General features: G+C 39.3%; 1 protein-coding gene across 6 annotated transcripts in view; it reads left to right on the top strand.

Moving 5' to 3' along the window:
- Positions 1 to 25972, top strand: part of LOC140725105 (RAS guanyl-releasing protein 1-like) — a 301300-nt gene that overhangs the window by 167702 nt on the left and 107626 nt on the right. For 3 of the 6 annotated variants that reach the window (XM_073040125.1, XM_073040118.1, XM_073040117.1), the window contains one exon: positions 14681 to 14830. The exons of the other annotated variants lie outside the window; for them this stretch is intronic. In XM_073040125.1, the coding sequence (XP_072896226.1) occupies positions 14770 to 14830 (61 nt within the window). In that variant the 5' untranslated portion in view covers positions 14681 to 14769. The remainder of the gene's footprint in view (positions 1 to 14680; positions 14831 to 25972) is intronic. 6 annotated transcript variants of the gene reach the window in all.

Below are 25972 nucleotides of genomic sequence, written 5' to 3'. Positions count from 1 at the left end.
GGGTGAAGTGAGGCAGTGACTGAGAGGAGGTGAGAGTAACTGGGGGACAATAATGTCAGTAGTTCAGAGAGCTACAATGGATTATGCAGAGTATAAATATTGAGCACATGAGGAAAACTTAGGGTTGGACAATCTAGGGAGAGATGATCTAGTCTTCCCGAAAGTGTCAGATTTGGGGATCGCGGTGGGATTGACCAACCCAGCAATAATATCGTGGGTTGGGGAGAGGAGGGGGAGGTAAAGCTGTTAAGCAGCTGTTGTGGATATAGCTGCTGGAAAGACATAGTATTTTCATTGTATGTCAGCAACTGGGGTACCTAGCAAGGAACTCTACGGAATAGACAAAGGAAGGAGATGATTTGTTACAGATCTGGCCTCTTGGGCCATGTATGGAGGAAGTGTCCTGAAAAGGGAGGAAGATGTAGGAGTCAACCTCCCATACAGGTAGAAATGACAGCAACATCGTTTCTTTCTGATTTGACTACAGACCAAATTATAGAGCTGGTGAAGTCAACATCCAGGTCAGACAAATGCTGGGAGTACCCTCTGTCGCCATTGGTGGCCATCAATGCAATATGATGGAGGACACAGTATTGATAACTGATCTACCCATGCCCATGACTAGAGAGGTGATTTACATTACCAGTGCAGGAGATGAGACAATGAGAACAGAGAGAAGTGAGCCTCAGGTACTTGAAATGGAGGAGTGCAGCTTCCTGCCAGTTTTTGGATGTGCCCAGAAAATGTGTTGGGGTTAGACAGAGTAAAGCAAGTGCTATCACGGACTCAGGAAAGGGAGAAAAAACACAGGAAAGACAGGGACAGCAAACATGTACGATTCCCAGAGCAGCTAACATAACCCACAGAGTGACAGCAGCCCCAAGCAGGGAGGGAAGGTAGGACAGTGTATGGAAATCATGTCAGGAGGTCCCAAAGGTCAAACACAGACAAGAACTAATCGAAGCAGTGCAGCTGGATGCAGAGGTAGCAGCAATTAAAGTGAAGATACACCAGAAAGGGGAGAGTAAGGTACAGAAAGAGAATGAGTGTGCAAAGAGAAAATAGGAACACAAGTTGACAGAAATTCCTTGAGCCAATTCAATAGGTTTATATGGAGATGTGGAAGACCATTGTAACCAGGTTAACACTCTGAGAGACAGAGCAAAAAAAAAACAGCAAAATATTGCTGATCAGAGAGAGTGAGAGAGAGAAGATAATCCTCCCTCATCTGGGGGACCCAGTCATGGTTAGGGAGCTTCCTGAAAAGGCAGGATTCACTGCCAGATGGATAGGATCACAGGAGCTTCTCTGGAAAACTTACACCTGTGTTTGTGTGCAGACCCATTGAAGCAGCCAATGGAAACAATGGACTCAGGTTAAACCATATGACTCAACTACTTGTTGCCCTCACATTCTGAACAAGGGAATCAAGCACACCTAGTAACCATGTCATTACAGAGAATCTAAGTGATGAACACCTGCCAGCTGTTTCACATCTTACCACTCCTGATGAAAGCAGACCCACAGATGAAAGAGAACAGAAATGCGAATGCAAAAGACAGAGGGAGCACAACAGCAAGCTGTGAATAATGCATTAAGTAATGGTACTCTGTAATGAAGGCTGGTTCTTGAGGTCGATGGTTAGTTATGTAGATCAGAGTAGAACAATACTGGGAAAACAGATGGGAGGAATCTGAGTTACAGCAGAAACATCAAGTTCCACGACTTCGATGGCAAGGCAGATGGAGAAAAAGAAGAAATAGCTCACAGCATCTGAAGGCACCCTACCCCAGCCTGGAATGGCAGTGGACACAAATGAGCTGGGGCCTTTCATGATTAGACCAGAGATTGAAAGGACATACTAGGAGGGAGTACCACTGGGGTGAGGTCTTTGGACCCATTCAAATACAGACCTTCTGCAGACCCTCCTGTAGCTTGATCAAAGGACTGAGAAAATTGTTATCAGATTATTCTGACAATCTGCTGTCATGGCATGGAATATAAACTGTTGCCTGTGAACCTGATACTGCTATCTTGCTATGCCCCTGCCCATAGAGTAACTACTGATAGCCACTGCTGAGTTTTAGCTGTCAGACATTGAAGGGATGAAGATAAAGATGTGTAAACCGCTGTGGGTCAGCAGGGAAGGAGGTAACAACGTATGAATGACAAAGCTTCATTTTAAAGATTGGTTGAAATTGAGAAGACAAAAGTATCCAAGAAGAGGATGCATCCAGCTGCAGCTTCTGGCAATCCACATTAAGGAGTTGGAACTGGAACTAGATGAACTCCAGATCATTCAGCAGGGTGAAGGGGTGATAGATAGGACATATAGAGAGGTAATTACAGGACACAGGAAACTGGATGACAGTCAGAAAGGGGGAAGGGGTTAAGGAGCCTGTACACAGTACCCCAGTTGTCATCACTCTCAACAACAGGGGTATGGATTCTTTGGATACCATAGGGGGTTGCCTTACAGATGAAAGTCACAACATTCGGATCTCAGGCACTGAGTCTGGCTCTGTGACTCAGAAGCGAAGGGGGGAGAAGAGGCAAGTTGTGGTGATAGGGATTCATTAGTTAGGGGAACAGATGAGCGGTTCTATTGTCAAGAACGAGATTCCTGGATGGTATGTTGACTCCCGGGTGCTGAGATCCGGAACATCTCGGATTGAGTGTTCAGCATTCCTAAGTGCAAAGGTGAACAGCCAGAGGTCGTGATCCATGTAGGTACCAATAACAAGGGTAGGATGAGTGAAGAGATTTTGCAAAAGGAGTTTAGGGAATTAGGTGCTAAGTTAAATGGCAGGACCTCCAGGTTACCCTTACCATGTGCTAGTGAGGCTAGAACTAGGAAGATTATGCAGTTTAATATGTGGCTAAGGAGTTGGTGTAGGAGCAAGGGCATAAGGTTTTTGGATCATTGGGCTCTCTTCAAAGGAAGGTGGGACCTGTACAGAACAGATGTATCTGAACTGGATGAGGAGGACTAATATAAAGCGGGATGATTTGTTAATGCTGAATTGTGGGGTTTAAACTAGAGTTGCAGTGGGATGGGAACCAGAGTCCCAGAACATTTAGTAGAGAGGTTGTGGAGACAGATTTTGGTAAGACCTCCGACAAAGTCAGGAATCAAATGGTTGAAGATGATGCGACTAGTGTCCTGAGCTGTGTATATTTCAATGTAAGAAGTATCGTAGGAAAGGCAGATGAGCTCAGGGCTTGGATCAACACCTGGAATTATGATATTGTAGCCATTAGTAAGACGATTGCAGGAGGGGCAGGTCTGGCAGCTTAATATTCCAGGGTTTCATTGTTTTAGAGGTGACAAAGTGGAGGGATTAAAGGATGCAAGGTGACATAACTAGTTAGGAAAATATCACAGCATTGCTCCATCAGGACGGACTAGAGAACTCGTCTAGTGAGGCATTATGGGTGGAACTGAGAAATACGAAAGGTATGACCATGGTAATGGAGCTATATTACAGATCACCCAACAGTCTGAGGGATTTAGAGGACAAAATTTGTAGAGATTTCAGACTGTTGCAAAAAACATAAGGATGTTGTAGTAGGTTATTTTAACTTTCCACCTATTGATTGGGACTCCCATACTGTAAAAGGAGTAGATGGGACAGAGTTTGTCAAAGGTGTTCAGGAAAGTTTCTTCAATCAGTACATAGAAGTCCCAATGACAGAGTGTGTGACACTGGATCGGCTAATAGGGCAGGTGACAGAAGTTTGTGTAGGGGAATGCTTTGTATCTTGTGGCCACAATGCCATTAAATTTAAAGTAAATATGCAAAAAGATAGGTCTGGTCTGCTGGCTGGGATTCTAAATGATAGAAAAGCTAGTTTTGATGGTATCAGAAATGATCTGTCAAGTGTGGTTTGGGATAGTCTGTATTATGGTAAAGGTGTGCTTGGTAAGTGGGAGGCCTTCAAAAGTGAAATGTTGAGAGTACAATGCATGTATGTGCCTGTCAGAATGAAAGGTAAGGATGACAAATGTAGCATACCTTGGCTTTCAAGAGATATTGAGGCCCTGGTTAAGAGAAAAAAGACGGTGCATAGCAAGTATAGGCAGGTGAGCACAAATGAGGCACTTATAAGACCATAAGACAAAGGAGTAGAAGTTGGCCATTGGGCCCATCGAGTCTGCTCTGTCATTTCATCATGAGCTGATCCAATCTCCCCTTTAGTCCCATTGCCCCGCCTTCTCATCGTAACCTTTGATGCCCTGACTACTCAGATACCTATCAATCTCTGCCTTAAATACACAATTATGTAGTATGTAGTATAAGAAATACAAGAGAACACTGAAGAAAGTAATCAGGAGGGCTAAAAGGCGGCTCTAACAGGCAAAGTAAAGAAGAATCCAAAGGGATTCTACAAAGATGTTAAGAGCAAAAGGATTGCAAGGGACAAAATTGGTCCTCTGGGAGATCAGAATGGTAATCCATGTGTGGAGCCAAAACAGATGGGAGAGATCATAAATATTTTTTTTTGCATTTTTATTTACTCAGGAGATGGACACAGAGTCTATAGAAGTGAGTCAAATTGGCATCAATTTCATGGACCCTGTACAGATTACAAAGAAGGAGACTGGCACAGAAAGACCTGCCTGTGATAGAGGAGTTCTATATCATGAACTATTGGAAATTTAGTCAGTAAAGCAGACTTCTACCCTATATTACATGAAAAACAACATTATTTGTATTTAATTAATAATTACTTATTTTGAAATGTGTGAATAACTTTTCTGTTCCTGCCTTAAACATCTATATGTATGTTTTTAATTTGGAGGGCTATATAATTTTTGTTTCTACTTTCTGGTTTCCTATAAGAATTGATAATTTTGCAAGGTTGAGCAGCCAGGCTAATTAACATCACTATTGCCAGCCTCTATCCAATCTGTCTTATGACATCTCAGATCAAGAAATGGAAAATCCCACAGCTGAGGTCATGGATATGGACTGTCCTATCACTCTTAAGCAGGAAACCCAGTCGTTCAGACTTTCTTGATACTTAGGTTGGTCTCTATTTAAAAAAAATCTTAGCACAATCTAATCATGCTCTACCAGAGATTCTTCCTTTCATAGCTAACATCATAAAGCAATACTCCAGAGAAATTTTCAATTGCACCACATTTTATTAATAATTAGCCAAAACCTGAAATAATCAGAAATATTGTGTATGGTAATTCTGTAAAGGATCATTCAATTGACCTTTCCAGAGCAGCTTTCAAGATCAAAATTAAAACAAAATTCTTGTAAATATCAGCAGATCAGGTGCTAACTGTGGGAAGAGAAACCAATTTTTTTAAGTTGAAAGGGATGGTACTTTCTTAACGATCTCCCAATCTTTGTTACAAAATATTAACCATAAACATGAGCAATTTTGCAGATGTTTCAGTACACACACACACACACACACACACACACACACACACACACACACACACACACACACACACACACACACACACACACACACACACACACACACACACACACGCCCCGCCCCGCCCCGCCCCGCCCAGCAAGAAGCTGGAAGAGATAAAAGGCAGAGGAAGAAGAAATCTGATAGGAGAGGAGAAGAAAGGGAAAGAGTGATGGCACCAGAGAGAGGTGATGGGCAGGAGAGGCGAAGGGGTGAGAGGAGACCCAGAATGGTGAATAGAAAAGGAGTAAGGAGAGAAATTACCAGAATAAGTTGATTTTCATGCCATCAGTTTGGAGGCTACTCAGACGGAATATGAGATGTTGATACTCCATTCTGAGTGTGGCCTCATCGGGCAGTAGAGGAGGTCATGGACCAAGATGTTGGAATGGAAATTTGATGTGGAATTTAAATGGGAGACTACCAAGAAATCCCGCCTTTTGTGGCAGATGGAGCAAGTTTGCTTGACAAATATCAATATTCAGATCATCAAGATAGTTTTGATAAATTTTAATAAAAACATGTTAACTAAAACTATTCATACAATTGCACAACCAATTTGTCCTAAAAATCAAATAAAATAGCCCATATTTATCATTTTAAGTAAAGACCAAAATAAAGAAAAAAAGCCAACTTCGAGAATCCAGCCAAAAATAAACTATACACACAATAGGAGGAAAGATTCTACAGAAGGATACAATTAAGCAATCTTTCTCAATCAAATTGGAAATTTCCTGTTGCAAAGATGTATCCTCAGGCAATAGTCGAAACCGTAGGTTGTTCCCAACGTTTTTTTTTAAACTGGAAATGTTTACCAAAACACTTAAGTACCCACGGATTTTAAATATGGGCTTGTGGATCTTGACTGATGAGTTGTGGAAAAGTTATGCACAATAACTCATTTCCATGCTCACGGTGAATCAGCATTTCAATTATGGAGATTGGTTTGATTTAGTAGCTCATTTAGATGAGCCATTGTCTGCTAAAAGAATTTGAGAGGACCTCAGACGATATACATTGAGAAAACAAGTTGTAGCAATTGATTTCAATGTACTTGGGGATAATTGGAACAAAAACATTTAAAAAAAAAGATTGATCTTAATCTAACGGAAGGTATTAGTTAATTCACGTCAGAATTAGCTCGGAGTTAGCTTGTCTGGTAAAGGTGACTCAGCAGTGAAATGACCCTATCCCAGATCCCTGCTAGTTGTTCTGGAATACAGTACTGAAATCCACATTTGGTTGCAAGATAAGAGAAAGAATCATAGTCAAGGTACATGAAAATCTTTACTGACATGACTGATCTGATGTTGTCTTCTGGGGGGCTGAATTTACTGGTGGTATTTACTTGAATAATAGGACAGATTTCCATTCTGCTTTTGGGTTAGTTTCCTATCACAAGCAACAGTGTTGGATGGTTATTGGAAAATCCATGGTACCACTTTCACAATATTCCATGGCATCCTGCTGAAAGTAATGTCAAGTATACAAAGTATCCATGCAAATTATTTTAAAAAGACATATTAAAACTATTATTATATACAGAAATTCCTGTTATTTTGCTCCATTTAAATGCTGGGCATCAAGCAAAACAAAACAAAGAAAACTCCCACATTGAAAAAGCTCCTTTTGTAATTTCAGAGCACCCCAAAGTGCTTGCAGCCACCAAAATACTTTAAAAATGTAATCACTATTATAATGTGAAAAGCTTGGCACCAAGGTTGCACATGTCTAGGCTGACCAACAGTGTCAATGATAATTTTCTTTTAAATTCAAAGATTAATGTAAACCAGGACACTAAAGCATTTTCATGCTTATTGAAATCTAACTCTTTGAACTCTTAAGATATGAGGTTATAACCAGTCATTGTCAGTGTGCAAGAAATGTGACAACAGCAGTTTTTTGGTGTGCTCAGAGTTCCTTGAGGACCACCAGAAGTTGTCAGTGATTTCCCATCAGTCCCCTAGTGGCCAGTCTTTTCCCATATGGTTTGTAAAAAATTCTGAACGTGTAAAGATGTTGCATATTTTGAATTCACTCTTGGCTATTTCTGACTGTAATAATAGCATTGAAAATATTACACCTGCATGAGCTGGTACTGAGATTTTAATGGAGCACAAATTATAATTACCGCTTATCATTTCTATCTGTAAAATGCAATTTTATACATGATGATCCATTCCATTGCATATCAAACTTCAATTATTTTTTTTAAATATCTATTTGAAAATTTGTTAATGATATTAGTTTCTACCTTGACCTTGTTTGTATGACTTAGTCTTTAATTTTTTTTTCTCGGTAAGTTCTCTGAATGGGCTTGTTTAAAATTAAAGCTTATACTTTCTGGATTGTGGTCAATGTGATCTTCCATCTGAAGTTGTTTGGCCTACTTGATGTCATGGGTGCTGAACAATATACAGCCAATCTTTGGAAAAGAATGAATAGTCAATATTTGGGCCTGAGACCCTTCACCAGTCCTGATGAAGGGTATCAGCCAGAAATATCAACTGTTTATTCATTTCCTTAGATGCTGCCTGACTGCTGATTTCTACAGTATTTTGTGTGTTGCTCTGGCTTTCCAGCATCTGCAGAATCTCTTGTGCATATAGATCCCATCTTGCTGCCAACAGAATTAACAAACTGTAGGAAAGGAGAGCTTCATGCTATAGATATTGCCAGATCTTAATGGATATTTTTCTTTGAAGTTGGTGCCAAACATCTTCACTACTTTCAGAAAAACCTGGGCACTTGTATCCATCAGACTTAAATCCTGCCTGGCCTACAGCATTGAATCTATTTTGACCGAAATCATCAATTCCTTTTATGTTCTTCTATTATCCTTTGTCTTCTTTGAGATCACTTTTTCTATCTCAAAGAACGTCACTGCTATTTTCATTTGTCCTGCTATTGTCCTAAATTGTGTCTACTATTACAATGTTGTCTACTATATAACTTCAGTGATACACCTTAGTGTCCTTTCTTATTCACATAGTATACCTTCATTCTGCACAGTAAGCAGCTTCTATTTGTAAGTCAGTTGATCTCTCCTTTTTCTGTTAACAACCAATACAGCATATCTGATCTTAAGAAATGGGCACAGAGTTGGTCATCTAGTCTTTGGAACCTGCTTCAGCATTCATGAAGAAAATTCCTGAACTTCTATTTCACATTATTCCCATTTCCCCTGATCCCCTTAATGCCAGAAGTCTATTGATCCCTATTTTGAATGAACGCAATGACAATGCTTTCACAGATGTCCAAGTGAATATTCCAAAGATTACTCACCTTCCAAGTGAAGAAATTTCCCCTCATCCCAGTCCCAAACAATCTTATCCCTTATTCTTAAAAAGTACTCCTGCCCCTATTCTCCCCAATGAGGGGAAACATCCACCTTGCATCCAGTTAAGATTTTTGGAAATTTTGAACAGATATCTTTTCCTCACCAGCACATTTTTAAATACAACCCCAGTCCATTTGATTTCTCCTAATGGCAGTCCATTTTTCCTGAAACTAGTCTAATAAATCTTTGTTGCACTCCATCTAATTCAATATTCTTTTTCTAACAAGCAAGGCGCTCGACCAAGAGATGGCAAGTATTATTGATCGGAATGCAGTAGCTTTTTTTGGCATGCATGGATGTGTGTTGAGAGGCCTCTTTCCATGTCATGAATTTCTGTTCTTTAATGATTCGAGAGATTTAGTTCAACAAATGCTCAGGAAATAGTATTCATTTTGTCAATCGAAAACATTTAGTTTTAATATTCTGAGAAATTGCTTTGTATCCAAGTGTTGTGGAGGAGTGTTCAGAAGGTGAGTTTTAATTAGAGAACTAAATTAAGTGATACATGTGTACTGGTAAAACACCTGGTATGAATGAATCCTATATCAAAGATATTTTCTTTAAAAATTCAGAGCAGTATTGTTAAGTTGGTCTTTATCAATCAGTTTAGCACTTTGATTGAATTTCTCTAACCTATTAATTATTTAAGAGTGTTTCAGATGTATGGAATATTAAATGCTCTGTACCAATTTTGTCACATTTTAATTACTTGGTTTTACGCTTATGGCAGGTTCATCTTTTGACTTCCCCATATCCTTTGCAAGCTTCTGCTTAAACAAATATGGAAGAAGTCATATTTTCTGACTGAATCCAGAAAGTATGGTACCCTTACCACAGCACAGTAACAGTAGAAGCAGAAGAATGAATAAATAATCTAGAATTGGGTCGGATTATCTTTGCAAACAAGGAAGTATTTTCAAGAGTTTTCCTAACAGGGTTAAAATGGAGTTGTTCACAGTAACATAGTTTGCATATATTAAAGGAAAGAAAGTTTTTTCTTTTCTTTGCCTATGCCTCCCTAATTCCCTCCTCCTATATTTCTTTATTATTATTATTTTACATACCTGCATTATTGACAATAGAGTCATGGGAAAGTACAGCACAGAAACAGGCCCTCTGACAAATCTAGTCCATACCAACACACTTACGCTGCCAACTCCCATCAACCTGCACTGGGACCATAGCCCTCCATATCCCTACCATCCATATACCTATCCAAACTTCTCTTAAACATTGAACTTGAGCTCAGTCAGCACTCTCACAACCCTCTGAGTGAAGAAGTTTCCCCTCGTGTTCCCTTTAGAATTTTCACCTTTCACCCTTAACCCATGACCTCTAATTGAAGTTCCACACAACCTCAGTGGAAAAAAAACTGCTTGCATTTACCTTACCTATACCCTTCATAATTTTGTATACCTCTAACAATTGTCCCCTCAGTCTTCTAGGTTATAAGAAATAAAGTCCTAATCTATTCAATCTTCCCTTCTAATTCAGGTCCTCCAACATCATTGTAAATTTCTCTGTACTCTTTCAACTTTCCTGAAGGAAGGTGACCAAAACTGCATCCAATACTCCAAATTAGGCCTCTAACGTCTAATACAACTTCAATATAACATCCCATTTCCTGTACACTTTCAATGAATAAGGGGGCTGTATTCCCAGATGGCTTTGTTCTACAGCACTCCTCAGTGCCCCTGTGTTCACTGTATGAGCCCTACTCTGCTTGGCTCTACCAAAATCCAACACCTCACACTTGTCTGCATTCAATTCCATCTGCTATTTTCAGCCCATTTTTCCAGCTGATCCAGATGCACTGCAAGCCATGAGAGTTTTCCTTGCTGTCCACTACATCCCCATCTTAGTATCCTCTGCAAATCATTGAGATAGATGACAAACAATAACAGAACTAGCACTGATCCCTGCAACACTCCACTAGTCACAGGCCTCCAGTCAGAAAGGCAATTATCTGCTACCGCTCTCTGACTTCTCCCGCAAAGCCAATGTCTAATCCAGTTTACTACCTCATCTTGAATGCCGAGCGACTAAACCTTCCTGACCAACCTCCCATGTGGACCTTGCTAAAGTCCATGTAGACAATATCCACTCTCTTGCCTTCACCAATATTCTGGGTAACTTGCTCAAAAGATTCTATAAGTTTGGTTACACATGACCTACCATAATGATGTCATGCTGACTATCCCTAATCATTCCATATCTGCCCAAATACTCATATATCCTGTCCCTTAGAAGACCTTCCAATAATTTCCCATGACTGGTGTCAGGCTGACTGACCTGTAATTTACTGAGTAAATACAGATGCAAATATCATTTAAGATCTCCCCCATCTGATTTGGTTCCACACATGGATTACCATTCTGATCTTCCAGAGGACCAATTTTGTCCCTTGCAATCCTTTTGCTCTTTACATCTTTGTAGAATCCCTTGGGAATCTCTTTTACCATATTTCTAAGGCAACCTCATGCCTTCTTTTAGCCTGTCAATTTCTTTCTTGAGTGTTCTCTTGTATTTTTTTATATTCGATAAGCACCTCATTCGTTCCTACTTGCCTTTAACTGCTTAGCACCTTTTTTTCTTAACCAGGGCCTCAATATCGCTTGAAAACCAAGGCTCCCTAAACCTGTTGTATTTACCTTTTATTTTGACAGGTACATACAAGCATTGTACTCTCAAAAAAATCACTTTTGAAGGCTTCCCACTTACCAAGTACACCTTTGCCAGAAAACAGCCCGTCCCATTCCACACTTGCCAGATCCTTTCTGCTGCTATCAAAATTGGCCTTCCTCCAATTAAGAATCTCAACCTGCAGACTAGACCTGTCTTTTTGCATATTTACTTTAAAAGCATTGGCATAGTGGCCAACAGATGCAAAGTGTTACCCTACGCAAACTTCTGTCACCTGCCCTTACTCATCCCTTAATAGCAGATCAACTATCACACACTCTCTTGTTGGGACATCTATCTGCTGATTAAGGAAAGTTTCCTGAACAGATTTGACGAACTCTGTCTCATCTAGTGCTCTCACAGTTGGGGAGTCCCAGTCATTATGTGGAAAGTTAAAATCGCCTTTTATAGCAACCTTATGTTTCTTGCAGCAATCTGCGGTTTCTCTACAAATTTGTTCCTCTTAATCTGCCGAACTGTTGGATGGTCTGTAGTATAGCCCCAGTAACGTGGCCATACCTTTCTTATTCCTCAATTCCACCCATAACGCCTCACTAGTTCTCCAGTCTGTCCTGACTGAGCACTACTGTGACATTTTCCTTACTAGTAAAGCTACACCTTTGTCCCGTCTAAAACAATGGAACCCTGATATATTGAGCCCCTCCTGCAACCAAGTCTCACAGCTACAGTATCATAGTTCCATGTGTCAATCCACGACTTGAACTCATCTGCTTTTCCTGCAACACTACCTGTATTGAAGTATATGCAGCTCAGAACATTAGTCACACCATACTCAATTTTTTTTCAAATCTGATTATGTAATGCTAGTTTATATATATCAAAGAAACTATGTGGCATCATTTAACTCCCTCAGTATGAATTTAAATTACATACATACATACATATTTTGATTCCAACTGCAGAAGAAAATATTGGAATAATTTCTTAAAATTAGCATTTCTGTTTCATAAAAAGTGCAGAAATTTAGATGCACTGTAACTCAATTGTAAAAGCATGAATTTTCAAGAGCGTAAAGATAAAAAAATACTACAGCTGCTGGAAATCTAAAATAAAATCATAAAATGCAGGAGATGGTCCAAAGTTGTATATCATCTCCGGAAAGCAAAACAAAGTTAATACTTCAGGTCGAAGGTCTTTTATCTGCTGAGTATTCACAGTATTTTATGTTTTATGTGTGAAGTTCTCATCTTCCTTGAACAAAGATTCTGTGTAGAATTCATCCGAGTCTAGCACATTACAGTCTTTTTTTAAAAAATCTCTGAATTGATCCATGTAATATAACACAGTGTCAGTACAAAACTAATCTAATGGTGTCATTCAAATATTTTCTATATTTTATTTTAAACATTTATAATGGGCCCGATGAAGTTATGGCCAGCAGCCATTCCAATGCATGTAAGGCCTGCTACTAATGAGTGATTTGTCACTCTGCTCTGCCATTGGGCTTCATGTGAAAGAAGAGTCACTGATAACATATAGGATGTGTCTTAATAAATAATTAATTTTATAAGGCATGGAAGGCTAAATATTGGAAGATAGAAGTAATTCATCTCAGTGCCTTCTGAGTCGACATAGACAACATAGGCTGAAGGCTTGTTTGCCTATTGTATAACTCAATAACTGTTGTTCTAAGAATCAGTCTTATGAATCTTTGCTGCACTGTATCAGAAGTATGAAGGGAGGGGTGACTGTAGGCAGTATTTTAGAAATGGATTTCACCAAGCCCTCTATAATTGGAGCAACATTTCTTTCGTCTTTTATCTGAAATTAACTTGAATAAGTGTGAAATATTGCATTTTGGGAAGTTAAACCAGAGTAGGACTTGGGCAGTAAATGTCAGAGTCCTGAAGAGTATTGAACAACAGTGCTGTTCAACACACTTCAGGGCCCTGACACTTACTATCTAAGTACATAGTTCCCTGAAAGTGGCAGCACAGGTAGGCAGGATGGTGAAGGAAGTATTTGCACACTTGCCTTCATTGGTCTGGACATTGAGCACAAAATTTGAGATGTCACATTACAATTGTACAAGATGTTGGTGAGACTGCACTTGGAGTATTGTGTGCATTTCCGGAGGTCCAGATGTAGAATGGATGTCATTACATTGGAAAGGATGCAGAAAAGATCCACCAAGTTCTTGCCAGGACTGGAGGGCTTGAGATTTAATGAGAGAATGCATAGGCTGGGCTTTTTTTCCCTTGGAGCAAAGGAGGTTGAGGAGTGATCTTATAGAAATATTTGAAATCATGAAGGGCATAGATAAAGTGAATGGCTACAGTATTTTTCCCTCTAGTAGGGGGCTCTAAAGTTAGAGGGTATGGATTTAAGGTGAGAGGGGGGGAAACTTAAAGGAGACTTGAGGAGCATTTTCCCCCAAGTGGTGTGTACTGTATATGGAACAAGTTGGCAGAAGAAATAGTTAAACTAGAACATGGATAAGAATGGTCTAAATGGGATATGAGCTATATGGGAATAGCTCAGGCAGGCAAATTGGTCGACATAGACTTTAGTTTTATGTTGTATAACTCAATGATGTTTGTTTTCTTAATTGATCGCTGTACCTGCATGATCATTTTCAGTGATTTGTGTATGTGGAGTCCCCTCTTAGATACTGTAAGAAATAGATATTGAAAATTTCCCATGTTTCAGTCACTTGATATGCTCAACATTGATAGGTGATCTAGATTTACAGTATTCTTATTTTTACTCATTGGTATTAGTTTTTGTGTGGGCTGGATGGCACTACTTTAAATAATGTATGATACTCCCACAAAGTCGAGGTAAAGCAATTACATTAATAAAATGGAAAGTTTGTCTCATTGTGTGAAGTGCATTATGGAAGGTTAAATGAAATTGTTTACCCTTAAACACAGAGGGCAGAGAATGTCAATCTGCTTTGCATAAATGTTCCCCCAACATTTTATATGTTCCAGTGTTCTATTTTAAGGATTAGTGAGAATTCAAAAAGTCAATTAGGTCTCAATAATGAAATAAATTATATGAACAACTCTCAATACATTTCAAGTTGTTAATTTTTATGTAAATATAAAGGTAGCAATTAATTTATTGTAATTTCTCAAATGATTTCAGTGCAAGTAACAAAGCAGGATGAATTATTATCCTTAATTTTTGATGAATTCATTAAGACCACAAAAGGTATTCCAATCTAGCTGATAAAATTTTCCAAATGTATTTCAGATCAGTTGGTAAGCTGTTCAACAGCCACATATTAGAAATCCATTGCAACTCTATACTACGAGGTACATTGTGAATCAACCTCTTAAATAATGGGCCAAAATATTTCGAGGCTTTGGCAAGTCCTAATTTTAAGTTGCACAACAACTTTAGGTAAGAAAAAAAATGTACAATTAGAAATAAATATGTTTAACTTGCTGTCCAAATTGTGCCTGTCTAACTTTAGCTTTGAGTGGATGGCATCTTGCTATCTGCATCACTATTGATATTTTCATGAACCTGCTGAATTGTAGAAGATTCAAATTAAATCCTGCAGAACTATTTTGTGTTAGTAATTAATAAAGCACAAAACTATTAATGATGTGATCATTGGAAATTAACATGTCTGACACTATTGTAAGTGCAGAATCAAATTTTGAATTTTTAAATGTGTTTAAATGTCTCACTTTAATAATTTACTTTTTCTCTGACTCATTTTCTCTCTCACTTATTTAGTGTTTCGTTTTTCAGATGTTTTGACTTTGAATCTAACCTCTTTAGTTTGTTTTCTGTTTTAGTCTTTCAACATTTTATTAAACAATTCTTATATTACATTGGAAAGCCTTGTGTCTAATTTGTTCAGTTTTCTTCGGTTTGCAGTAAAAGTTACTTTACACAAAATTGTGAAGAGTGCAGGACACATTGTTAAATGCAGTTAGAGTATTTGGTCCACTGTCCTCTTATTGAAGAGGATGTTTCCATAGGGAAATGGAAAGTTACGTTTTCGTGAAGTAAGCTGCATGGGGATTTCCATGATAAATACAAAGCACCTGTGAAGGTGCTTCAATTGCGTTAAAAAATAAGGTTGAATTGTTCTGAAGGTTATTATAAGTTTACAGATGTGTTATTTACTAGAGCATTTGTCTTGTTAGAATTATTGCTTTCCGAGGCAATGAAAGTACTTTTGGTTTTCATTGTGGCTGCATTTCCTATGAGATCATCAGTACACATTATTTGATTCTCTTGTCTTAGTAGAGCACATGGTCTTGTACTGAGCAGTATGATCTGTTTAATCATGGTCTCTGAAGAATTCCTGATCTCTAGTGATATGGCAATAAATAGCAGTATCGCTCCAACAGTAGATACTTATTTCCCTACCATCTTCTTTCAGCGTTTTGAAAGAATCACTCCATCTCTCCCACATGACTCCCTGCTCTTCACATCCATCACCACCACAAGTCACTTTTTCTCGGCAGTTACCTATGTAACAACAGGAGATATAGCGTTTATCATCTCATATCTTTCCCTACCCTCCATTCAGGGATCCAAACAATCTTTCCAGGTGAAGTAGCAATTTCCATGCACCCAATCTAATGTACTGCATTTGTGATTTTCAAGGTGGTCTCCTCTACAATAGATCACCTGCATTCAGTCCACAGTCTTTAATCTCCCTTCTGCCTGCCAATTAAAGTCTCCATTCCACTCCTACTCTGATTAATTGAATGTGGCTCCTGCATGGTACAAAGAACAATGCAAACATGAGAAAGATACCTCATCTTCCATCTAGGCATGTTGCAGCCTTCTGGACTCAATGTTGAATTGTCCAATAAATGGCAACTTTATCTTTCTTTCTATCTATATCAGAATTGCAGTATTGTCCCACAATATATTTGATCTTAGTATCCAGATATTATATTAAGTGAGGGGAGGAAGGAGTTACCCAAAATCCTGGTTCCTTTCCCATATCTTCACGGGAAATTGTCTGGTTAAAGGGATAGGTGTATTGATCGTAATTGCTGTAGTTGTCCACACTATGCACACACTGGTGATGGCAACCTACCTAAGGAGAGAGAAGTAGCATTAAGATGAAGTTTTATTTTTTTTCAAATAGCTTGTTATTTTACATTTGTTTTTGGAGCAATAACCTACTGCAATAAAAATCCACTTCAGAATATCTGTCATTACTCTGGCTTTAACCACTCTCTTGAACAGAGCATTCCAAATACTCACCACTCTCTGGGCGGACAAGGTCACACTCTAACTCTCTCCCCTAAATCCTAAATCAATGACTTTTTATTTTGTCTACCTCTGATACAGGAAAATGTTTCCTGGAATCTACCTTATCTATATTCCTCATAATTTTATATACCTCAGTCATGTCTTCTTAACCTCCTCCATTCCAAGAAGTTTTGCTGATCTCTCCTCATATCTAAGGAGGTCTACCCCAGGCAGCATACAAATGAAACTCTTCTAAATCCTTCTAACATTGTCACATTCTTCCCATTATTTGGTGCCCAGAACTGCACATAGTACATCAGTTGAGGCTTAAGTTTTATAAAAGTTAAAACAAAAGACACTCTATTTGCCATCTTGCCCACTTGTTTAACCTATCCGTATCCACGTAATCTCTTTAGGTTCTCTTTTTGTCATTCATTATATTGAACAACCATACATATGGTGCCTTAGTCAAATTCATTTTGTATCAGTTGGAGATCCGTGATTAGAGGCATTCTGCTGGGATTCTTAATGACACTCTTGTTTGTGATATCTAGCATACCAATGACTTCGATGAAAGTTGGGTGGGCTAGGAAGTTTGCAGATTATACAATGATTGGTGACGTTGTGGATTATGCAGAGGATTGCCAATTGTCCAGCAGGATACAGATCGGTTGCAAATATGAGCAGAGAACTGGCAAGTGTAGTTTAATCCTGCTTAGTGTGTGGTGTTGCACTTAGAGAATATCAAGGAAAGTATACAGTTATTGGCAGGAACAGACACAAAGTGCTGGAGGAAGTCAGCAGGTCAGACAGCATCTATGGAGAGGAATAAACAATTATATTTTGGGCTAAAGCTCTTTCACCAGGATCAAAATGTTGACGGTTTATTCCTTACCATAAATGCCTGACTTGTTGAGATCCTCCAGCTCTTTGTGTGTGGTCTTCAAGATTTCCAACATCTGCAGAATCTCTTGTGTTTACAGGACCTATAACTATGTTGATGTGCAGAGTGATCTTGGGGTCCAAATCTATATTTAATTAGTTTAGCACAACATTGTAGACGGAAGACCTGTTCCTGTCCTGTACTGATCTATGGTGATCTATTGCTTCTTCACATGAATTTCAAAGAAGTATTGAGGGTTAGCTTAAGAGAATCCTTTACTTCTTCCTTTTACCTTGGTTAAATATCTTCCTTAAATTAGCAATCCATATCTATGAAACCACTTGCATGCGCTAGTATCCTATGATGATGTTGCATTACAGCTGAATACACAGTGTCTGCAGTTATCTCTCTTAGTGCAAACCAGACTATGTTAATTCTGCAGATTTCCTCGTGTCTGTTAAATTTGTCCAGGTACAAAGGTTACAGCAGGCAGCCTAATGGGTACCATAATTAATATTGTTAGCTCTTATTTACTTTTCTATCTCGCCTAAAACGTTTCCCACAATTAATTCCTTGTGAATTGCTATGGCCATTACATAGGCAAATGAGATAACAATTATGAATCATCAACCGGTCATTAGCAGCAGTCACAGTAATCAGCAGTTTAAACTGATCATCTAGTGGCAAAAGATTAAGGAAGAAATATTATTCATGCCACGCAGAAAATCCCCATAGTATGCAATAGCATCAGCCTAGAACTTGTTTATCGACATTTAAATGGAGGTTAGCTTTCTAACCAACAGATAAAATAATACAATTCAAGTTTAAAAAAATGTAATACTGTATTTTTGGACATCATGTTAAATAATAAGATGTCTTAGTTCTCCTCTCACTCTGTGCTCTTTTGGAGAGGGTGAGGAAACAAAAGAGATATGTTAAAATTATGAAATTCTGGTGAGAGCTGTTGCAGGTAATTAACTCAGGTTTATCCTGGACCATCCTACATTGGCAGTAGTTACATGAGGATGTATTTCAAGAAGACAACATCTTTCATCAAAGGTCCCCACAGTCCAGGCTCTGCCATTTTCTTGTGGCTGCCTTCTGGCAGAAGGTAAAGAAGCCTGAAGCCCCACACCACCCAGTTCAAGAACCAAATGGTTGTAGCTATTTCCCTACAACCATTCAGTCCTTGAACCAACCAGCAAATCCTTCATCATCACCTCAGCATAGCAGCACTCTGACCCCTTTGCACTGCCATGGATTTATTTTGTTCTTGCTTGTAAACATTGTGTGAGAGGTAAATTGGTTTATCATCATCACATCTACTGTGGTACAGTGAAAATCTTGTATACCATAAGGGATGAATTTCATCTTTGATTAAGCTGGCTGCTTTACTTGGGCAGTGAGAAGTACTGGTGTCCGTGATGTTCTGAGCTATGTCCACCACTCTTTGCATTTTCTTGTGGTCACAGACAGCAGTTACCATTCCAAGCATGATACATCTAGACAGGATGCTTTCTATCGTGCATCAATAACCATTGTTGAAGGTAAAAGCAGACATGTCAAATTTCTTTGTACAGATGAAGTATAGATGACATAATTGTGGCAGCCTGATGGCTTGTAATGGATAATGGAAACTAACACATCCCTGAGATTAAACAGTAAGATCTAAAAAGAGACGAGAAGAGTTAAAGCTAAACCATGTAAAAGATGGAGCAAGGTGGAAATAGGCAGCAAAAATATTAAGTGGAGGGTGCAGCAAAATTGTTGCCAATGTCCTGGAAAAGCAATTGAGAGAGGAGACCTGTCTGGCACTGAAGCAAGGACTGTTCCCAATATCCGACAAAAATACAGGCACAGCATGGGCCAGTGTAAATTTCCAGACATCTAGTGACAATGGATGAAGCTGGAGGAGAACTTGGTTAATGTGCAGATGAATTATTTTTTTGTGCACTTTGTTGTGACTGCGATCAAGGTCACTGGGGCAACGCTGAAGCTGGTTATTCATCACAATAAGCAGACATTCTTCTGGATAAATATATATAAATATATATATATATATTCGGATATGTCCATACATAGCCTCCTCTACTGCCATGATGAAGCCAAACTCAGGTTGGAGGAGTAACACCTCATATACCGTCTGGGTAGTCTCCAGCCCTTTGGTATGAACATCGAATTCTCCAACTTCTGGTAATTCCCTCCCTCTCCCTTCCACCATCCCACTTTCACTCCGCCTCCTCTTCTAGCTGCCTATCACCTCTCTCATGATTCTGTCTTCTTCTGCTACCCATAGTGCTTTCCCCTTACATTCCTCCTTCACCTCTCCTGCCTATCCCCTCCCTGCTTCCCCTCCCCCACCCCTTGATCTTTCCTCTGATTGGTTTTTCACCTGGCACCTTCCACCCTCGCCCCATCTTCTTTATAGTGCTCCTGCCACCTCCTTCTTCAGTCTTGATGAAGGGTCTCAGCCCGAAACGTTGACTGCTCATTTCAACGGATGCTGCCCGACCTGCTGAGTTCATCCAGCTTTTGTACTTGTTGATTTGCCCACAGCATCTGCAGTGTACTTTGTGTTTATTCTTCTGGAGATCCTCTTGCTAGAATCTCTCAAACTCAAAGGTACCTCACACTTTTATACCCTTAAGATCAATGGTAACTGTAGGTGATTTGATACAATTTCAATAGTTACAGTGCTAAGTGATAGTAGAGGGTCTTGTCTGCAAGCTTCCTTGAACTTGTTTAGAATGGTGCAACCCATTTTTGCCTGGAGTGATGCAGACCAATTCACACAATCAACTTTGTCTTAACTATTGTCTGATGCATATGCAAACATCTCAAGGTTACCATTTTGCAAACCATATACCTTGGTCTGTGGGCCAGCTTATACTTCCCGGATAGTATGTTTATTTGCAAAGGTGTGCCTTAAAATTCAGTTTACTGTTTGCAATTTACAATTTACATTAAGAACTGAAGACCAGTTCTTGCCTGAATTGACATCTGCTATATTCTCACAATTCCCGAATACTCCATAACACTCTTGTGGGTGAGAAGTGGCGTGAGATGATACTGCTGTAGAAAATCATACAAACTTACCCCAATGAGGCTTGATGTGGGGGAATTTTACAAAGAGATGTACAAGCACCAAGTTTTGTTTTCTGCCATCAACGCATCAAAGATGGACTTTGAGTCCAGTGACCCCATCATGGTCAAAACTGGCCATGCTAATATTTCCAAAAGCTGCAGAAATCAATGAGCAGCAGCTTTAAAAAGGAAGACGGTTTTGTCTTCTCCACCTTACTTACTGAGAAACAACAGACCTTATATAACTGGCTGCATGATACAAGACCCACTGACTGCACAGCCTCTCAGCCTTGCTATCAATCAGATGTTGGAGGACAGTGAGTGAGAAAACATTGATCCGCAGCTGACTTTGGATGAGCTGGAAATCCTTGACCTATTGTTTAAGAGTAGGATTCTGGAAGCCATTGTTTACTGCTGCAGCTGTTCTTAATTCTTGTGGATGGTCTTCAAGTACAGAAAGTGCAGCATACCAGAGTACGCGAAGAAAGACATCATCATCCCTGTTTGGAAAGGGAAAGTGACAGAATTAGAAACTGGCAGCCATTTTGTTAGTAAATATTGACAGTCTGTCCAGGGTCATTGACCACATCTTCAGAGCTTGTAATCTTCCTGAACCAGATACTTAGAATCTCTGTGAGCTTCACAGTGCTCATTCCATACAGTCGCATGCAGGACAGTAAGTGGCTCATCAGACCAAGACTTGATCTAAAGGAACTTTGCAAAATGAAAAACTGCAGATGCTAAATTAAAAACAGAAAATGTTGGTGATAGTGCATCACCGATGGAAGACAAACAGCTTTTGATGAAAGATAATCAACCTAAAATGTTCACTTATTTATTTCTTCACAGATGCTGCCAGGTCTACCAAATACTTCCAAGAGTTTTCTGTTTTACACACCATTACCTGCTTGAGATTCTCTTCAAAATGGTGTTTGGTGAAGGAGCTTATGTGATTCAAAATACTCCACATCAGTATTACAATGTCATTGTCAAACAATGGGAAGGAGTTAGAGAGCTTTCCAATCAGATCTGGAGTCTCTTCCTGTCTCCCTACTTTTAATTATTGTGTAATTTCTTTCCTGCATCTATCAGGAAAGACAGAAGTATCGGGTAAGGAAGGTGGTGACAATCTTAGGCAAAGGAGCCATGTTGGTTAACTTTTCTCTTTATTTCTGAAGCCCAGCAGTTAGTACAACTGCTCACAGGCATCCATAACTATTTTGAGCTGGTTTTGTAGGTAAAGTGATCCAGAAGTAGAGGAAGGCCATGTTTCTGAGATTGTGTAAGACACGAAGGAATAGAAGCAGGGACAGGCCATTCAGTCTACTCTGTCATTCTATAAGATCGTGATTAAAATTTACCCCAGTAGCAATTTTCCTGCACTTACCTATGTACCTAGCTTTTCTTGATAACCCAATGTTTGCCGATCTCTGTCTTGAGAATAACCAGTGACCAAGCTTCCACAGCCTTCTTGAGTAAAGAAAAGATCTACCAGTCTCTGAGTGAAAGGATTTCTTCGGTCTTGAACCCTCACTTTAAGCACTTTGACACCTGGTTCTGGACACCTCTACAATCTTCACCATCAAGTTTGTCTGTTGGAACTGAGCACCTGTTCTGGGGAGACCTCTAAGCTGTATAGGAAACTCAAAGATATGTTGTTAAGATGAACAGAACCTGATTAGGTTGATAGAATCAGTTCCTCATTGAATCTGACACAACTTTGTCATGAGATATTGTTACTTTAAATTACAGCCAATTCAAACCATCACTCATTTTTCCAATCACAATTGCCACTCTGAACAATTATCTTAAAAGCTTTCCTTTGGGGTCTCTTCTCTTCATTGCTCACTGTTTATTTGGTACTTGCCTAGATGCCACTGCAGCGAGTTTCAATGAGGACTCTATCCCATTGAGCAAGCACAATTAAAATCTTTTTAATTTTCCTAGATTACTGGAAAAATCAGGCCATGGGGCCCCTCTTGGGTGTGCTTTAGGTTTATCCATAGGCATCTACTGCATGCTGATTTTAGCTGTGAGCAGATTTCACTTACTGTTGTCAATCTAAATTTCAAAAGAAATGAGCAATGTGTAATTTGGATAAGTCTGGATTAACTAAATTTTGAACAACAATCAAGTGGAATTGTTTGCAAACAAAGCAGTTCATTGCTTGCACATACAGCACGACCTATACAACATCCAAGTATAGGCTGATAAGCGACATGAAACTTGTTTGCCACAAAATTCATTGGCAATGGCTGTCTTCCCCAAGAGAAAATCTATTTACTGATCCTTGATATTTAATGACCTTACCATTATTGAGTGCTCCACCATCAACATCCTGGGCCATCATTCGCCAGAAACTCAACTGGGTCAGCTGCATGACAACCTAGGTTACTGGAGCAAGTCAGTGGCTAGATATCTTGTGAGGAGTAATTCAACTCCTGACACCTCAATGTTTGTTTACTGTTTACAAGGCACAAATTATGAGTGAGGTAGAATACCCTTCACTTGGCTGAAGGTGCTCCATTGATTCTATAGAATCTCATCAATGTATATAGTTGCAATGCGTATCATTTATCAAATGCATTGCAGTTACTTGCCTAAGCTAAACTGAGAGCAATGTTTATAACCAAGTAAAACAAAGGCAGCAAGTGCATGGGAACACTACCACCCATAGATTTCCTCCAAATTGCACATTATCCCAATCTGGTATTATGTTGTCTGTTGTAAATCCCAAAACACCCTCCCAACACCTCCCAACTGTGGGAACACCTCATCCAACAGTTTAAGGCAGTGGCTTACCAGGGGTAGTTAAGGATGGGCAATAAATGTCAGTCTTGCCCAGATGTTGTTGCAGGAGAGTAGCATCCATCATCAGGGACCCTCTGTTGTTGCATGAATGAAATTACGGGGGGAAAGTACTGGTAGGTACAAAGCAGCTTCTTTATTTGACAAAACAAGGTACAGCAGGCATCATACAGAGACACTTTCAGTTGAAAGGTCCGGCTGGCTTAACATGGGGCTCGATATTTTATGTGCCAGAAAAGGACAACTCAATATTTACAATCTATGGATGATACTTTCTTTGAAAATACATACAATCTTCATAGCTCCCAATTCGCATCCACATCATAGATATCCAGATGAATTTTAATCAGCATTATCTGGACTGGGATTCATGGCTTTTAGGAACCCATTGTTCAGAGCTGCACTCCAAATTATATCCACAATATATTTTCAGATGTGAAGTCTGGTAGCCAAAGTCAATGCTAAATGTATATGTCCTAAACCCAAAAATCACTCTAACACCCTCACCAGTAATGCCATGTTCTCTTCTTGCTGCTGCCATCAGGAAGAAGGTACAGGAGCCTCAGGACTCACACCACCAGGTTCAGAAATGGTTATTACCCCTCAACCATCAGGCTCTTGAACTATAGGGGATAACTTCACTTAACTTCACTTGCCTCATCAATGAAATATTCCCATAAACTATGGACTAACTTTCAAGTTCTATTCATCATGTGTTCTTGATATTTATTGTTTAGGGTTGTATATGGGGATGCATCTGTACTTTTATAATAAATTTACTTTTACTATGAAGTGGTGAAGTCTAGAGCCAAGAATTGACTAAAAATATTACTGCTGGAGCCAAATGGTATTTTTTAAAAACTAAATTTGATTTGTTTAAATTCCCCATGAAAATTATGCAATTCTAATTTCAAACCTGAAGTCAAATTCTTAGATACAATATAAACTGTATGGTTAATATATATTTCTCTTATAGTATTTAGTATAAGAGAATATGAGAGGAAATATTTAAAGAGTGATAAAGGCTAGTTGTCGCCTTAAGATATTTAGTAACACTAACAGGGATATCAAGGAGCAGATAGGGAAACAGATCCTGGAAAGGTGTAATACTAACAGAGATGTCGTGATGGGAGATTTTAATTTCCCAAATATTGATTGGCATCTCTCTAGATGGGTTTAGATGGGGTGGAGTTTGTTAGGTGTGTTCAGGAAGGTTTCTTGACATAATATGTAGGTAAGCCTACAAGAGGAGAGGCTGTACTTGATTTGGTATTTGGAAATGAACCTGGTCAAGTGTCAGGTCTCTCAGTGAGAGAGCATTTTGGAGATAGTGATCATAATTCTGTCTCCTTTACAATAGCATTGGAGAGACATAGGAACAGACAAGTTAGAAAAGCGTTTAATTGGAGTAAGGGGAATTATGAGGCTGTCAGGCAGGAAATTGGAGACTTAAATTAGAAACACATGTTCTCAGGGAAAAGTACAGAAGAAATGTGGCAAATATTCAGGGGATATTTGTGTGAAGTTCTGTATGGGTACATTCCAATGAGACAGGGAAGTTATGGTAGGGTACAGGAACCGTGGTGTACAAAGGCTGTAATAAATCCAATCACGAAGAAAAGAAAAGCTTACAAAAGGTTCAGAGATCTAGGTAATGTTAGAGAGCTAGAGGATTATAAGGCTAATAAGAAGGAGCCTCAGAAGGAAATTAGGAGAGCCAGAAGGGGCCATGAGAAGGCCTTGGCGGGCAGGATTAAGGAAAACCCCAAAGCATTCTACAAGTATGTGAAGAGCAAGAGGATAAGACGTGAAAGAATAGGACCTATCAAGTGTGACAGTGGGAAGTGTGTATGGAACTGGAGGAAATAGCAGAGGTACTTAATATTTTACTTTATGGAAGAGGATCTTGGTGACTGTAGTGATGATTTGCAGCAGACTGAAAAGCTTGAGCATGTAGATATTAAGAAAGAGGATGTGCTGGAGGTATTGGAAAGCATCAAGTTGGATATGTCGCCAGGACCGGATGAGATGTACCCCAAGCTACTGTGGAGGTGAGGGAGAAGATTGCTGAGCCTCTGGCAATGATCTTTGCATCATCAATGGTGTCAGGAGAGGTTCCGGAGGATTGGAGGGATGTGGAAGTTGTTCCTTTATTCAAGAAAGGGAGTAGAGATAGCCCAGGAAATTATAGACCAGTGAGTCTTGCCTTAGTGGTTGGTAAGTTGATGGAGAAGATCCTGAGAGGCAGGATTTATGAACATTTGGAGAGGTATGATTAAGGGTAGTCAGCATAGCTTTGTCAAGGGCAGGTTGTGCCTTACGAGCCTGATTGAATTTTTTGAGGATGTAACTAAACACATTGATGAAGGAAGAGTAGTAGATGTAGTGTATATGGATTTCAGCAAGGTGTTTGATAAGGTTCCCCATGCAAGGCTTATTGAGAAAGTAAGGAGGCATGGGATCCAAGGGGACATTGCTTTGTGGATCCAGAACTGGCTTGCCCACAGAAGGCAAAGAGTGGTTGTAGATGGGTCATATTCTGC

The sequence above is a fragment of the Hemitrygon akajei genome, chromosome 3 (genome assembly GCF_048418815.1).
Source record: "Hemitrygon akajei chromosome 3, sHemAka1.3, whole genome shotgun sequence".
In the NCBI taxonomy this organism is placed as follows: Eukaryota; Metazoa; Chordata; class Chondrichthyes; order Myliobatiformes; family Dasyatidae; genus Hemitrygon; species Hemitrygon akajei.
This window is presented reverse-complemented; position numbering and strand designations above follow the sequence as displayed.